Here is a 17,225-nt window from a genome sequence, read left to right as displayed (position 1 = left end):
GCCCCTACCCTCTTGTGCTGAGTCCCACACTCCTTCCAAGGTCCAACTCTAAGGTCACCTGCTTGGGAAGCCTCCCATGACCTCTGGGGAGGGCAGTCAGGGGCAGCATCCCAAGCAAGGTGCAAACCCACCCTTCCCCTCTTGACAGTAGCACTCAGCACAAAGTCCAACTCGTAGGGGGAGAATGCAGAGCTGCTTTGCACCCACCCATGGGGAAGGTCTTTCGGCTGGCCAGGCCCGGCCTCTGGATCCCTCTCAGGAAGAAAGCAAAGCAGCAAGTTGGGTGGTAGCTTGGGTTCAGGGATCCGCTCTGCTGGACTTTTGGGCACAGGGTGACCAACTCTCTAAACTCAGCCACATCTCTAGCTTCCCAGCACTGTCAGCCAGATGGCTGGTATGACGCAAGAGGGTTACATTGCAGTCCCTCACTAACATAGACCAGGAGACACTGGGCTCTTAGGAGAGCTGGTGCATGCCATTCCAACCCCAGAAACCGAAAGGGTCCCTGCATTTGTTGAGTAACCTATTGAAATCCACGGGGCGGGGGGATGGAGTGAGGCGGTTGTGGGTGCTCACACGTGTGCCTAGAACTTGGCACTCATTTCATCCTGTGCCTCGGCCTTCACCTTCCCCACACTGACTCTCACACAACCTTGAACTCAGAACCTGCTGTTCCTTCTGCCAGTTCCTCCTCAGAAGACAGAGCCAACTCCTGACTTCCCGTGGCTGAGACGCTCTTGTCCAGCACTGTTGAGGAGCTGAGCGAGGAAAAGGAAGGTGGCAGCAGAAGAAGGCGGGACTTGAGGTAGCCCACAAAGCCCAGAATACTTACTTCCTGTCCCTGAATGGGAAAGGGCGCAAGCTCCTTGGTGCACACGCCCAGCTTTTAACAAAAATACGATCCGATGCTCCAAAGCAACAGTCTGAGCATGAGGCTCAGAGTCGACGTGGATTTTGGAAACTACCAGAAGGTTAAAGAAGCAGACCTGCTTGTTATAAATGGTAATGGAAAAGGAAGACTGTAAACACGACTATACAGGAAACTCCAGCAGAGAGGAAAACCCAGGGACCAAGACAAATGCTGCAAATGCCAAGACAGTGACATGATGGGCTTGTCAGCAAATGGAGCAATGGACACGGTGGAGAGCTGGCAATGGTAAGCAATGGACGTGGTGGTGGGTCGGCAATGGACATGGCGGCGGGCCGGCAATGATCGGCAATGGACACGGTGGCGGGTTAGCAATGGACAAAGCAGGTTGGCAATGGACATGGTAGCAGGTCAGCAATGGACACAATGGGCATGGTGGCAGGTTGGCAATATGTGGATAGTTGCAGAGAGAAGAGCCTGGAAAATGACAGACTGGAGCTGTCACACAGGAAATGAAGAAAGAGAACCCAGGGAAGGAGTGTATGGTAGAGAACCTCCACAAACCTGTTGACGACACTGAACACCAGAAGGAAGGACACAGGGCCAGGTGCAGCCACACGCACACCTGGTGCGTCCTACCAGACAGATGTGGAACCTGCAAAGGGAAGAAGCCCACTGCCCGCAGAGGGCCAGGGTGAAGACCCAAATACCTCTTCCCAGAAACCACCTCTCCCCAGATGGCCAAAGATAAGGAAAAGGGCAAAAACACCACAGCTTGCAGAAGGCCCTACCCGAGCAGGGGATGCAGCTTCATAGACACACAAAACTCAAAGGAAATGTTTAAAAGTAGGGCTTGGTGGCGGCATGTGCTTGGAATGGCAGCGCTGGGAGAGGTGGAGATGGGTGAATCCCTGGGGCTCATCAGGCAGCCAGGATAGCCTACTTAGTGATTTAAGATTCAGGGGAGACCCTGGTTCAAAAACAAGGTGGAAAGCAACTGAGGAAGTCACCCAAGGTTGATCTCTGGTCTACATGCATGCATGCACATATACATGTGCACTCAAATGTGCACCCCATACACATGCAGGCACACTTGTACCCCCCCACACACAACACACACACACACACACACACACACACACACACACACACACACATTCTCTCAGCAGTCTAAACAAGAATGGTTGTACTGAACCAGCACGAGTGACTGCACAGGACATTCCTAAGAGCCAGAATGCTCCTAGAATTAAGTAGGCAGTGTGATGCCAGGTCGTTGGAAGTCACTAGCATCTCCAGTTAGCATGCACAACTGGAATGGGAGTTTAAAAACAACACTACTTATGACAACCGCTCCCAGTAGAACACAAACCTAAACAAAACTCCACAGGTGGTCCTGAACAGTGGCAGACTATGGAACACTAAAAAATAAAACCAGAGATCAAAGTACAGAGATGTGCGGTGCTCCTGGGTGGGAAGACTTGTGGACACATCTTCACAGTTGGGTCTTCCCCAAGATTTATATTATTGTATTGTGTATATGTGTCTGTGTGCCACATTTGCGCAGGTGCCTACAAAGGCCAGAAGAGGAAGTCAAATCCTCCGGAGCTCAAGTTGCAGATGGTGGTGAACCACCCCATGGAGGCTCTGGGAATTGAACTCTGGTCTTCTTCAAGAACAGCAAGTGCCCTTAACCACTGAGTCATCACCAACCCCCTACAGTTTAAACAATGCTTTCTATACAGTCCCAGCCAGGATCTCAGAGGTTGTTTTTTGGTAGACAGCAACCACTAAACCAACGATGTATGTAGAAAATAAAGGAGGGTAGAGTAGTCTCCCTCAAAAGCAGAAAACAGAATTGGAGGGCTCACATCGGCTGATCTGAAGCGGCACACCCAAGCACGGTAGTTAGGGATACAGAGTCAGCAAAAGACAAGGGGACAAAATGAGAAGCCCAGAAATGTCCCACACGGATGCACCCAGCTGATTCTGACGCATGGAGGAACAGTGCCCGTGTGCAGAATGTGAACCTTGGCACACCCCACACCAGGTAATACGATCCTGGAATGCACAGGTGTGTGAAACAGAGCTATAGCATGAGAGAAACCTGCACAGCCTTGAGTTTGGAAGCAACACCTGCATTCATCAGCTTTTCCTCACCATGACCAAACACCCGAGATGGAACACTTCTAAGGAAGGAAGGTTCCGTTTGGCCCACCTTCTTGGAGGTTCTGGCCGTTGACCTGGTTGCTTTGGGCTGTGTGGTCCATGTAACAAGAAGGCGTGGTGGAGAGAATTGCTCGCCTTGCAGCAGCCAGGAAAAAAATTAACTGGGCTCCCAACACCCTCTCTGACCATATGCCTACAGGAGCCTAACTTCCTCCTGCTAGACCCTACCTCCCAGTAGAGCCACAGGTTGATGACTGCCTGTCACTACGTGAGACTTTGGGCAACACCTGTTACAAAATGGTAAGAGTATCCAAAGAACAATGGAATGAGAGAAAAATATGACAAATTGGGCTTAGTAAAAAAAAATTCAACATTTGCTCTGAGAATAGAACTAGAAAGACCAACCCACAGATGGAGAGAATAGACAGAGATTTTCAATATCATCAGCAAGAGGCGAGAGAGATGTGTTTGTTAAAGCAGAGTTCTGACCCCCGGGGCCCTGTGAGCCTGGTAGAACCCTGTGAGTCCAGCCCTCAGGAAGTAAAGATAGGAGAGCCCAAGACATCCACGTGCTCCAATGAGGTCTTGTCGGCTGACTCCCTGTTACCGTCTCAACAGGGCCGTGGAGGGGAACAGCTCAGGAGCAGAGTACTTGCCTAACGTGTGAAGTGAGGAAGGGTGGGAGAGAGGGAGGGAGGAGGGAGGGAGGGAGGGCTCCAGAGACTCTGGTGCACCAAAGCAGCTCCAATGTAATGACATCTAAGGCAACAGCCTCAGAGGGCCACGCTTGTCCAGAAACCCTACTGTGGCTCCAGGGGTTATGGGCAGATGTTGGTGCTTCCTCAGACTAAACAGGGCTTCAGGAGCAATGGTTCAGAAGTCAAGGTCCCAGGACAGGATGCTGCAGGCCCGTGAGGTCTTGGGCAGGGAACCAGTCTGAGGAAAGGTTTATGAGATGGTTATTGTATGTCTGTCCTAGGCCATTCCTCAGGCCTTTTCTGCCCCAGATCCATGGCCAGATGTCTCCCAAGAGAGGCTTCTACTTCATGTCATTTGTCAACTGGACCACAGGACACCTCCTCTCATGGCCCCAGGTCAGGGGCCCTGCTCAGGAGGCCCAAACAGAACTATGTGGCTTTCCATTACACCCGTTTTTCTTCCACACTCCCTTTCAGTGACTAGCAGCCATCCTTGGCTCTCCGTGGCCTTTGTCCTCACATCTACCTTTACCAATATTCCCTTATACATCTGTTCCTGTCACCACCGACATTTCTGTAATCCAAGCCAGGCCCTTTGGGAAGTGCTAAGGGTTGTGTCTGGATCAAGAAAGAGCTAGATGCAGGTTATATAGGATAGGTGGAAGGACTGAAGAATGGATAACTTGGATGGATGGATGGATGGATGGATGGATGGATGGATGGATGGATGGATAAATGGAGGGATATCCTAAGGGGGTCAGGTAAATTGATGGCTCTATCAGTAGTGTGTGGTCAGATGAGTACAGAGATGGATAGCTTAGTTGGTGCATGGATAGATGGATGATTTTGTGGATGGATATAGATGGTTAGCTGGATGGATGGATGGGTGGATGGATGAATGGATGGTAGATGGATGGATGGATGGATGGATGGATGAATGGTAGATGGATGGTAGATGGATGGATGGATGGATGGATGGATGGTAGATGGATGGTAGATGGATGGTGGATGGATGGATGGATGGATGATGGATGGATGGATGGATGGGTGGGTGGATGGATGGATGGATGGATGGATGATGGATGGATGGATGAATGGATGGGTGGATGGATGGATGGATGGATGCTGGATAGTGGATGGATAGATGGATGAATGGTGGATGGATGGTGGATGGATGGTGGATGGATGGATGGTATATAGATAGCTTGCTTGGTGAGTAGATGGATGGGTATATGAACATATAAACCAGTGGACAAGTGAGTGACTATGTGGAAAGATGAATAGTTGGGTAGATGGATGGGTAGAAATGATAGAAATTTTGTAGCCAGGAGAGACTTAGGAAATACATGAACCTTTTGTCAGTCTAGGGCTGGTTGGCCAAGTCACTTTCAGAACAAGCCAGCACTTGGGCCACCCACCATGCTTCATTTAGGAGCTCAGACATCCAGTCAAGCACAGCCCTGCCTGTGACACCACCTCTGCAGCCCCTGCGCACACAGGAGGTAGAGCTAAACAGAGGGTGTAGTCACCAACACATGGGGGAGGGATTCTTTAGCCTCTAGAACTTGGAGTTCTTCCTCCTTCTGCCCCCTCATGACCCAGGGACACCCACAGAAAGAGCATCCAGGAAGACCCAGCTTTTTCTTTTTACAAAGACTTTATTGTCTGACATGCTTGACAAAAAAATTACAGCCACAATCAAGTTATGCCAAAATGATTGAGGAGCAGGCCACCATCTTGCAAATCTTGAGGACTTTCATTGAATTTTCTCTTAAAGATAGCTGCCTCCACCACCTTTCTTCTCCACATAAAAATATGCCGTATTCTGAAGATGCCCTAGGAAAAACTTTTTTTTTTTAAGTTTATAGTTCTTGGTCCACATAGAAACTGTAGAGCTGAGACAGCACACAGGAGGTGTGTTTTCTCTGCCCCAAACATGTCATGCATCTGAGGCACAGAAGAGAGACCTTGTAAATGTCCCCACACACCAAGAACCATTTGGCCCAAGCAAGATTCCTGCAGCCCCATGGCCTGTGTGACACCACTGTCCTGGCCAGCACAGACCACTACAGGCCTTCTGGGAATGCAGCCTCATCTACAGTGAGCCACATGAGCCCAGGTCATTCACCTGCAGGGGAAGAATTGGGAGTGGGTCTCACAGGATGCTGGGATTTTGAGCACAAAGCTCACAATTCCTTATGGTCGAAGGGACTCTCAATTGAGAATGAACGAGAGCCAGTTTTGAACTGGACCCTTCAAAATTAAACAGTCTTGGCCCATGCCTTGCTTTGTAGGGAGAGAACTCTGGTGGTGACAGTGAGGACTGTGAGGCCAGAGACAAGGACCAGATCGTCACTGCCCTTCTGTGCTGTGCATCCTCAGGGAACCTCGTCTCTCTGGCCTCAGTGGCCTCGTCTCTACAACAGGGCATGAGTACCACCTCCCTATCGACAGGAATGATTGTAGATAAAGCAAAATCATTCTGAATAAAAGGTACCAGGAGAGCTGGGCCCCAAGGCTTGGGCCAGGCCGAGGAAGCGAGGCCCTCGTGTCATATGCATGGCATAGAGGGTATAAAACGGAAAAGGTCAGGACAAATAATACTATTTTTGTGACGTGTTACTAAGAATCAGAATGAGTGCAAAAATCATCCACAAAGAACAAATATCAGCATTTTAAATAAAGACAACTTCTGACCCTGCCTCCCCCTGACCCAGGGCCTGCTGGCTCTGGCCCCTGCAGATAGGCTCACCTAGGCCTAACCCAAGAAAGGCTGCAGCCCCAAGTGGCATGGACATCAGCGCCCAGGGCTGCTCTGTCACTGCGCCACCTCCCGGTAACCAGCGGTACTGACAAGCCCAGCAAACAGTCCTCTGAAGGGAAAATCACATCAAGGAATGGAGCCCATGGTGGACACTAACAGAACCAGGCTAGGTTTGGAGGGGCACGTGTGCCCCACACATTGGACATGTATATGACCAGGCACAGGGCCTCAGCCTGCAGAACCCCCTGGATGTTGTGATCTACATAGTCATGTGGTCCCAGGGGACCCAAAATGGCCTCACTATTATTGGGGAACCAGCAAGTTCTGGCCACCCAGAAGAACCAAGCCCCCAAATCCAGGCTCTGAGCAGAAGCTGGGGACACGCATCCATTGTCCACGTCAGCATCAGGGTCTTAAGGAAGAGGGGGGCTAAGCCAAGCCAACTGATTAGGCCTGACCAGGGGCTGTCAGAATTCCTGAGATGTCCCTGAACACTCCAAGATCCCTGCACACAAAGAGCAGGCCTATCCTTCCCTCCAGCCAGGGAAAGGCTGTCTGTGCCCAGGCCACACATCCCCCCAACTTGGGGCCCACAGCCACACAGATGTACTTGGGTAGCGCGACATTGTGTATAAAAATTCCCAAAACTCATCCAAGGGCAGCGGCTTCTCAAAGCAGGAAGGCCTTGAACTGAGTGTGATGATGCTTCTGTCATTTCCCGAGCGAGAGAGGGCTGAGAGCCTGTGAGGCCCTATAATGAAGGACAGATGTACACACAGAAAACAGAAGTGAGCATAGTGCCCCGATGGGGCTGCTCAAGGCCCCGGCTGCAGAAGACAGAAGGCTGACAGTCAAAGGCAATTTCTTGTATCCCAAGGATTCTGCTCATTGCTGGCTGGTCCCATGGCCAGATGGACCGTCTGGGCTGTTCTGCATGGGAGGAAGTGGGTTAGGGGATCCAGGCTCTCGGCCAGACATACAGAGCTGACACAGGCAGGCAGAGCTGGAGTGGGGAGCAGTCAGGAGTTCCGGGGTGTGGGGAGGTCGATGACTATGGGAGGATTCACAGGCTGATAGTTCACAGTGCACACGGAGGCATTCACGTAGGTGGTGGTCCCGTCCGCCATGACACCATACCCTGGAAAGTAAGCATACACCTGTCAGACCAGGATCTGGAGCTACCTGTGGCTGTGGCAGCTACATGTGTCCTGCCACTGTGGGCAGGACATGTCTGGGGTAAGCTACTGCAGCTCTCAAACTTGGTCTTCTTACATGTGAAATGGAAGTGATAATAAGAGGGTTCTTCTGAGCCTGCCAGGAGGGCCAGCTGAGGTCACCACCCATGTGCAGGGCTTAGGCCAGTGCAAGTCACGGGAAAAGCACATGGTAAGTCACTGTCTTCATCCTCATGTCGTCTTCCTCAGTATCAGCATCATCACCATGGCGACATCAGCATGGTCCCTATGACCACTGTCGGCATCATCATATCATCAGATGTGATCAGGTATATTCCCCTGATGTCCACAGTCCCCAATATCCCCATATCATCGGATATGATATCATCATCATAGCCACCATCACTGTCACCATCCCCATGACCACCACCAGCAGCATCACCAGCATCAGTACTAGCCTCTGGATTACATCACTACCATCTTTGTGGCTGTCCCCAACTCTGCCATTATCACCATGACATCAGCATTTTCACAACTGAATGTTCTCCTCCTCTTCACAGTATCATCACCATCAACACTACCACTACCACCTCATGGCCACTGGCATCAACACCATCGCTCCCATCACCCTCGTTATTATAACCGCCACACTATTGTCCCCATCACTGACCCCCTCATCATGACCAGCACTGCCCTGTCATGACATCCTCGACATCGTCAGGGTTACTACCGCCACCATCCTTGGCACCGGCAGCATCACTGAGAGCCTCATCATCATCTCCGTTGTCCTCACAATCACCACAGTTACCATTGCCGCCTTCCTGTCTCCCAATCACACGCCCTCCCCCACCACCTCTGCTTGCTGACATCCCTTCTTCCAGCTCAGACGGTCCTCACACAGAAGGGACACTCGCTCCCTTTCTTCTCTGGAGCTCCCTTTGGCCTATACAAATATGGAGGGGCATGGTTTGGGCCACAGACAACCTTACATATGTTGTACACACAGGAGGGTCCAAGAAGATAACCAGTATCATAAACTCAGGAATCATGAGCTGTCCCATGAGCTCCCTTGCTCTGCCTTTGACTGCCTGACTGCTGCTCAGCAATCTGGAAGCTTCTCCAGAGACAAGTGTGGTCTGCTATCCTGACTCCCAAGGACACCACAGAGACACTCAGGAATGCTTACGGTTTGCTTACTTCCAAGTTAGAAAACTATTAGTTGCAGGCGGTGTGAAGGCCCAGGAGGAGCCTTTCTGGTCCAACCACAGACAGAGTCAGTAGACCAGTAAACATTCCGGGGGCAGCAAGCCTTGTCAAGCCTTGTCAGTCCCCACCCCACGTCAAGCGGCCACCGTAGTTCATGTCAGAGATGGGACTGTGAGACCTGCTGGTCCCTATCTGAAAGCACCGGTGTGAGGAGGGAATGTGGGGGGGGGGGGGGAGGTTGTATCAGTTGTTGAGATTAGGCTCTATGAGGAATGCCTGAGGACTAAGAAGGTAAGCCAGTGTGCAGGGATTGGCTGTGTGGGTGGCCAGGCTGTGAGCCACCTGCCCACAGTGTGGGCATCCCTGCCACCATGCTAACCAAGGCAGCAAGCATGTGAGGCAGTCTACGCATGGACCACAGGAGCAGGCTGTTTCCTGCAGAAGTCAGAGAGGGAGCTGGTGAGCAGGACTAAAGGAAGGCAGGAAACCCCTCAGAAGGGCCAGTTAGAAGGGCCCCAATATGAGGTTCCCTCCCCGCCTGCCCACTCACCTTCATGGATGTGACCAAAGACATGCAGCCGCGGCTGGACTCGCCTCTGGACTGTGTTGAGCAGCTCCACGCAGCCCACACGCTGCATCTTCTTGGGAACCCAGTCTAGAAAGCCTGCACGGGATGACAATGAATGAGTGAGTTCGCTGATGGGGAGAGTGGGCATCGGTTAGTGCAGACTGGGTGGGACCTAGAGTCCTATGCTACAGCCCCAGTATAGCTCCTTGCTCCCAGTGCAGCGAGCTCCAGAACCCTGCCCTGCCTCTGACCTTAAAGAGAAGCCCAGTCACGAGTCAGCTCCTGGAGGCTCAACCTCCCTTCATTGGCACAAGAGCCAAGGGGAGGCCAGGCACCTGGGCCCAGGTGCATATCCCCACTGCAGATCTCAGCCCATGACTGCTTCGGTAGCCCCAACGGTTGTTTGTAGCCACCCATTGCAGAGAAGAACAAACTGAGTCCACGGTACCCCAGTGGCTAGAAGCAGAGTGGATCCTCCACAGCCTCAGAGGGAGATTTCTGACTCAGAAACTTTCTCTACAAAACCCCACGGAAGCGGTGGCGTAACTCTGTTGGTAGACTGCTTGCCTATCAGGCGTGAAACTCTGGGGTACCGATGGCTGGCGCATGGCTGTGACCCCAGCACAGGGAAGGTGAAGGCAGAAATATCGTGAGTTCAAGGTCATCCTTGGCTACATCAAAAGTCTGAGGCCAGCCTGGGATGCGTGAGATGGGGGAGGGGCGCACAGAAGCAGGAAGCCGGTTTCCTTGGCTGAGACACCGCTCTCATGGCGCCCGCTGTGTCTGTTGGCCGCCAGCCTCCCGGAGCCGCCCCATATGGTGGTGGCTTATTATCCTTACACGGCCACACAAACGAAGAATAATTGATGACTCGAGTGAGCAATCAGGTTTCTGTCGGCCCCTCTCTGTTTGGGTGGCTGAGACAAGCTATGGAGCCGCCAGCAAGGGTTGGAGCGCTGCTTCAACTCAGTGCGCCCCCCGAAAGCTTCTCCAGGAGAGGCAGGGCACAGCTAGCAGAGAAAAGAGGAAGGGAGCAGGGAAGGGAGACAGGCAGGGGCAGTGGGTGACGGGGTGACCGGGTGGCTTGGGGTTCGCGACAGAGCTCGGTCCTAGTCTCTGCCGTTCCTAGACCTTGCAGACGGGTTCATGTCTCTGTGTCTTGGCTTCATCCAACTGTCAGAAGTGATGCTGCAGGAACTGGAATCACACAGGCCCATCTTTGTGTGACAGTGTGGGCTAAGGCAGCACTGGGGGTGGGGGGTCTCTAACTGTAGTGGTAACTACAATCTGAAACGAAGTGCATTGGCTCCTGCTGAGACACCTGGTGCATGGGCGTTCCCAAAACAGGTGTGCTGTGTGCTTTGTGACTGGGGCAGGGCATCTGGAGAGCAGGGAGCCAAAAGATGTAATTCTGGATAAATGGATGGATGGACAGGTGGGAGAGTGTGTGGGTAGGTAAACAGATGATGGACAGATGAATCGGTGATAGAAGATGGAAGGATGATGGGAGGTAAAGATTGAGGATGGGTAATGATGGATGCCTAAGTGGAGGAAGGATGAGGAATGGATGAATTGATAAAATGGATGGATGGATGATGGGTGGATAGGTGGGTAGGTGGATGGATTGAGCATGGATGGATAGATGGGTGGATGGATGGATAAGGAAGGATGGATGGATACATGGGTAGGTGGAAGATGGATGGATAGATGGATAGGAATGGATGGGTGGATGGGTGGATGGATGGGTGGATGGATGGTAAGGGATGGATGGGTGGGTGGATGGATGGATGGATAAGGATGATTGGATAAGGATAGATGTATGGATGGATAAGGATAGATGGCTGAACAGATAAATCAGAAGAGTGGAAGGGAGGAAGAGGAGGAAATCAGGAAGGAGGGAAGAAAAGAAAGTAGAGGAAGTAAGGGGAGGCTAACAGGAAATACAGAGGATGAAGAGGAAGAAGGGCACAGAACCCACACAGCTCAGATGAAACTGAGGAAAGACTTGGCCCACTGGCCTAGAGGCCCCGTGGGGGAGGGGCACAAGCCTGGTCACTATATTTTTGTGCTGTCCCAGTAGAGGCCTGGGCTTCAGGGTGTCCTCCACTGAAGATGGAGTAGGAACAGGTGCCTAGGATTGGAGGGTGGTGAGGAGGCCACAGCAGTCAACACAAGATACAAGCCCGGAGGACCAACAGCATCATCAGAGAAAAGAGGAAGGAACTGGGAGGCAGGTCAGGAGGAAAGGAGAAGGGACCAGCTAGGGCAGGTTGTGGGGCCCCAGGCAGGAAGCCAGTGGGTCCTAGAAGTGGCAGCAGGTGAGCAACATCATCAGCTCAGACCAGAGATAGGGGCCCAGCAAACAGGAGCAACATTGGGAGATGGAGCCCTCAGCCCTGGGGACATTGGCTAGGTAAGGGTGGCACCCCAGCAAGTCAGATCTAGCTGACCAACCTGGGGCCCCTTTGGGCACAGTCCCAGACACCGGACACACCATGCTCAAGGCCCCTTAGTCCAGCCTGGGCAGGTAAGCCAGAGATCAAAGAGCTTACCCAGTGGCGGTCCATGAGTTATGAGGATATCAACACCTTCCGGGATAAGATTCCACTTCTCCAGCAGCGCTTGGCCTCGTGGGAGGTTGAACCCCCAGCCATAGAACCAGGGCTGCCTGGGAGAGAGGAGGGGCACTTTAGGGAGGGTCTCAAGAGTATGGCACAGTCAGAGAGAGGGTATAGGTTACAGGGCCAAGCCGCCACGAGGACTAGCTTGGCACCTGGAAGTTCAAAATGAAACTGAAAACAGTGACCAGCTGCTGTCAGGGGAGCCAGACCGCGGTGAGGCAGACTCCAGGAGCAGTAGCCAGGCAGTGCAGGTAGCCCCTTAGTTTGCCCACCATCACACTCCATGGGCTGGGTAAGGCCAGGCATTGCCCCCACGGCCCCTCATGTACCCAGAGTTGCCACCTGAATCCTCCCCATGGCCAACATGGTTGACATCATTGGCTGTGAGCCCAAGGGTAGCCAATGCTGGCAGCCACCAACATGAGTACTTGGGACTCCCAGGGTTCCACAGAACCCCATGTCGGAACTCCCAGTCCTCTCCTGATAGACTCTGAGCTGTAAGACTGAGGTCTTTGTGGGGTGTTACAGAGAAAGGGAAGGTGCCTGAGTGACCTAGAACTCCTGTTCTCAACATCAAGTCTGCAGTGTTGGACTTGGGCGTGTGAAGGATGGGTGGCCACCCTGGGTCATTTGGGGGATCCAAAGGTCCTTTTTCTGTGCCAGACACCAGCCCTGGAGGCAGATAAATGCTGTAGGAATGGTGCTGAGGGCTCTCTGGCCACTGTGGTCAGGACACTGAGCAGACCTGGTTCCCCGTCTCAAAGCTAAGGCTGGCTCCTCATCACACAAGCCTCCAGGGAAGCTCGCCAGAGCCAGGCAGCACACACCAGCTACCACCACCCAGCCCTGACTCCTAAGCCCTGCGCATTGAGAGGCAGCTGTGGCTCCTCCTGATGCTTCTACTCACTGTAGCAGGCTCCAGAGCCTCCAGTGGAGGAGGTGGCCCTGACCCTGGGATGGGGGCCATGATTCTCACTTCAGGCAGATGAGAGGGGAACCAGGGATCAAGGCCCAGCCAGGTACAGAATGTTCGGTCACCTGCCCCACAGGACTCCCACACACAGGAAGTGTCCCACCAGTGGGCAGTGGTTAGGCTGGGATTGGCCACTGGAAGAGCAGCACAGGCAAAGGTGGCCCTGTCAGATGCCTCCTCCCTCAGACATGCTTCCTCAGGCCTGCTCCTGTCCATCTGCAGAAAGCTAAGCATTCTGAAAGAAAATCACACACACACACACACACACACACACACACACACACACACTTATGCATGAACATTTTACACACAGCTTCAAGGGGACTCTGGAGTCAAACTAGGGTTAGGATAGTCAACCACCTGCCACCTAGGTGACCCTGAACAAGGGGTGAATTTTAAGAGAGTGAGGTTGACCACGACTGACAAACACCTGACTCCTCCGGAGCTCTGTGCCTGGAGTTCTCTGTGAAATGGAGGTGGCCCTGTCTGCTCAACCAGGAGAACTCGGTGCTCTGGCATGGCACCACCATCCCCATCCCCTCCATCGCCATCACCTCCACCATCCTCCTCACCACATCCACAATCACCATCCCCGTCACCACCATCACCTCTACCCTAGCCAGGACCATCATCACATCACCATCCCCACCGCCTCCGCCATCTCAGCCACCACTTCCATCCATATTACTACCTCCGTCGTCACCACCATCACCTCCATACAACCATCGCCATTATCACCTCTGCCTCCACCATCACACCCCTAACTCCCTCACCACCACCATCACCTTCCTCATCACCTGTCATTAACGCCACTATCACTGTTGTCACCACCAGTAGCATTGTCCCTGCTACCCCCACTACCCCCACTACCACCATCATCACCATCACAGCCATCACCGTGGACCACTCCTAAAAGCCACCCACAAAGCCGGGGTGTAAGGCTTTATCTAGGGGAGGGTTTTTCAAGTTGTATTTTGGATGGCCGGCAAGAGCAGAGACCCTGAGAGCAGGAAGGGGCCCCTCGGCTGACAGAGCTTTACCTATACCCCACCCCCAAGTCACACACCCTGGGCAGGGTAAGGGTCCTTTTCTGCCATGGCCCTGGTTGGCACTGGCAGCCCCTCTCTACAGATTCCAAGGGCTGTGCAATTTCTGAATCACTGTCTAGGATTCTCAGAACTGTGCAGCTGAAGGGGTGGGGTGTGAGTCAGAAAGACCACAGCAGCCTGGAAACCATTCAGTGTCCGGCCAGCACTCAAGACAGGAAGCAGTGTATGTCTGGTGCTGTCTTCCAAACACAGGTTTCATTTTTTCAAAAATCTCATTAAATATTTACACGGGCAGGACAAGGCCTCATCAGTGTGGAGAAGAGGTACCCTTTAGTGTTCCTTGTCCTGAGCCACTGCAGGGGGTTAGCTTTCGGAAACACAGCAGATACCCCAGGGACCCTGGAACCCAGCCCAGGCTACCCCTGCCTTCCAACTTCCCCTCACCCAGCGCCACAGAGCCTTGCTCTGGAGGGAAAGTTGGACAGACTCTCTTGTGGGGATGCTCGGAGAGGCCATTCCACACCCCAGGACCACACAACAGAGCCTGGTGGTGAAGCAGACCCCAGCAGGACATCTAGCTCCAGACTGTTTCACTTCCCCTCTCTGTCCTCTGTTTCTCCTTCTCTCTTTGTCTTAGCCTGTGGGCCATGGGACCTGACCCCCACTCCAACCCGCAAAGCTTCTGCCTTGCTCCTGGGCAGCAGTCAGCAGGACCTCAGCTCCTGGAGGACTGGGGGCTGGCTGCTCCCCTCTGACAGGTTGGCATCCAAGCAGAGTCACACTGATTCCACCACAAACTGGCCCTTCACCTCTCCCAGGCTTGACCCCTGAGGGCAGCTGCTGTGCCCTGCCAAGAGCAACGTGGAAGAAGAAGGGCCGACAAGGATATGGCTGGAGACCTCGGGGGGAATATCTGCACATAGGCAATGCCCCTGATGTCATTATCTACCATTAGCATTGGGGAGCAGAGGGAGGCAGAGCCTGCAGGGAAATTTTTGGAAGATATTTCTGAGGTGGTTCCAGCAAGGGTTTTCCCTGGATAGCGGGCAAGCCTGGGTGGCTGTGCCAGTCAGCAAGGCCTGAGCAGACTCCAGGGGCCACATTGAAGCCTCTAGGCCATCAGGGCTCAGGCACAGCCACCACCAGTTGCTGCTGACCCAGGAGACAAAGGAGAGACCATCTTCAGTATACAGTCTGCACTGGAGCCTCCTGGGGTGCTGTTTGGGGGTGCACTGATCCTTTATATCCAGTAATGCCTAGCACTGTGAACAGTCATAGTGACCAGCTCTCTGTATGGCCAGCTTCCTGACATTTCCTAGGAAGGACACACCCACACTGCCCCGGCCCTCACTGCCATCCAACTTTGGAATACTACCCATGAATGCTCAAGCCATGATACTGGGGTGCTCAAGAGCCCCTGGACCAGCTTCCACCACAACCTAACACCTGGGCCTGGCGCCACCTTCACCTGCTGCTGGCCTCACCATCCAAGGCACCTCATGGGCAGGGAGGGTGGCCCATCAGAATTCCGACTGAGCCGAAGGCGGCTTTATGTCCTGAATCTCTGTCTTTCTGTTCTAAAGTAACCATTGGAATAATTTTCTTACAGAATGATAGTTGCCATGACAACCAGAGCAAATTTTCCTTTTCTGAAACAGATGTCTCATTTAGTTGAAAATTAGAATGTGAGCAAACCCATGGGAAAAATTAATTCAAACTTTAACAGAGCGCTGAATACAACGTAATCTCTCCGAGGTTAACCCCTTAACAGCTTTTCTGTGTGCTTCTGCTAGCCTTCAGATCAAGCCTAATTAGGTCCGCTTAGCCAATATAAATGACCTCCTCATGGCCAATCATTACGGGGTTCCCCTGAAGCGTGAGCTTGGGTTCCCTGATAGATGGTGAGGCTGCCAGCACTCATGGAGAGCAAGCAGCTGAAGCCGAGTACCAGTTCCTACTTCCCCAAGGCAAGCATTCAGCCCGGAGTGGGCATGTTTCCTGGGGTTCAGCTGGGGTAGAGTGACCCCTGGCTGAACCCACTTCCTGGGCCTAGAGTGTAGGGCATTGGATGCCACAGGTATTCCTGAACACTGAGGGGGCATCCACAGAGTGTGTGTCACCATGGCTACCACAGACACACAAGCTGGGGTGCAGAGCCACACCTAAGTGACATAGTCCAGAGCCAGACTCCCTCTTCCAACCCAAAATGATAAAAATACCACCCATCTACATTATCACCCTCCATATATAGTTGCTCAGTTAACTGTTGGGGTGAAACTGCTGGGAGGCAGTTGTATATGTGAGGGTACACAGGAGCAGAAAGGACTTGGGCCAGGATCCCAGACACCTGTACCCTGTGTCCAAGCAGGTGGCTGACGCAAAGAACCCCCTGGGGTGGCCCCGCACCAGCTCCCTCTTCCAGAAGAGCATCCTGCCCAAGCAGCTCCCACAGGCTCCCTGGAGCCTTCAGGCTGACTAAACAGAAAAGATGAGCCTGAATCCCCCACAGGCTCCCTGGGACTCCTCCAGATCCCTCCATGGCTCCCCACGGCCCTCAGGACACAGGACCCTTGAACCTACCCCCTCCCCCCCCCCGTTGACTCAGACAATCCAGCCCAGGTCCCCACAACAGAGGGGACTTGCCTGTCACTCTCTGCTCTGCTGTCCCCACATCAGAGGTCCTTCCTAACTCCCCGTATTCATAAGGCCCAACTCAAAGGCCATCTCTCCCAGACGGGTCCCCTGATCACCTCCCTCCTTAGGCACAGGTTCATCCCCACCTTGATGGTCTGTTGTCTGCTCCTCCAGCACAAGTCCAGTGTCCCCTATATCCGGCAGAGTACTGAGCCTGGGTGGCCCTTAGGGGAGGTCTGTTTAAGGAGTACATGAGTTGAGTAAAAACTGGACTAAGCCAGCTGGTGTTCTGCCTGGCTGCAGATATGAAAGAATGTATGTATGTGTTAGCACACTCCCCTCTGCACCCTCCCTAGTGCACCCTCCCCTCTGCACACTCCCCTCTGCACACTCCCCTCTGCACCCTTCCCTCTGCACACTCCCCTCTGCACACTCCCCTCTGCACACTCCCCTCTGCACACTCCCCTCTGCACACTCCCCTCTGCACTCTCCTAGTGGGATCC

The 17,225-nt window shown here is 53.1% G+C and overlaps 1 protein-coding gene across 3 annotated transcripts in view; it reads right to left on the bottom strand.

Annotated features, from left to right (window-relative positions):
- Positions 1–5,370: 5,370 nt before the first annotated feature.
- The window catches only part of Mpped1 (metallophosphoesterase domain containing 1), a 77,855-nt gene continuing 66,000 nt past the window's right edge, over positions 5,371–17,225 (bottom strand). For all 3 annotated transcript variants that reach the window (XM_036208405.1, XM_036208403.1, XM_036208404.1), the window contains 3 exons: positions 11,998–12,113; positions 9,428–9,541; positions 5,371–7,634 (listed from right to left, as the gene is read on the bottom strand). In XM_036208405.1, coding sequence (XP_036064298.1) covers positions 7,516–7,634; positions 9,428–9,541; positions 11,998–12,113 — 349 coding nt within the window. In that variant the 3' untranslated portion in view covers positions 5,371–7,515. The remainder of the gene's footprint in view (positions 7,635–9,427; positions 9,542–11,997; positions 12,114–17,225) is intronic.

Source organism: Onychomys torridus, chromosome 16 (genome assembly GCF_903995425.1).
Source record: "Onychomys torridus chromosome 16, mOncTor1.1, whole genome shotgun sequence".
NCBI classification, from domain to species: Eukaryota; Metazoa; Chordata; class Mammalia; order Rodentia; family Cricetidae; genus Onychomys; species Onychomys torridus.
The sequence above is the reverse complement of the archived record's forward strand: the minus strand, read 5'-3'. Positions and strand labels throughout refer to the sequence as shown.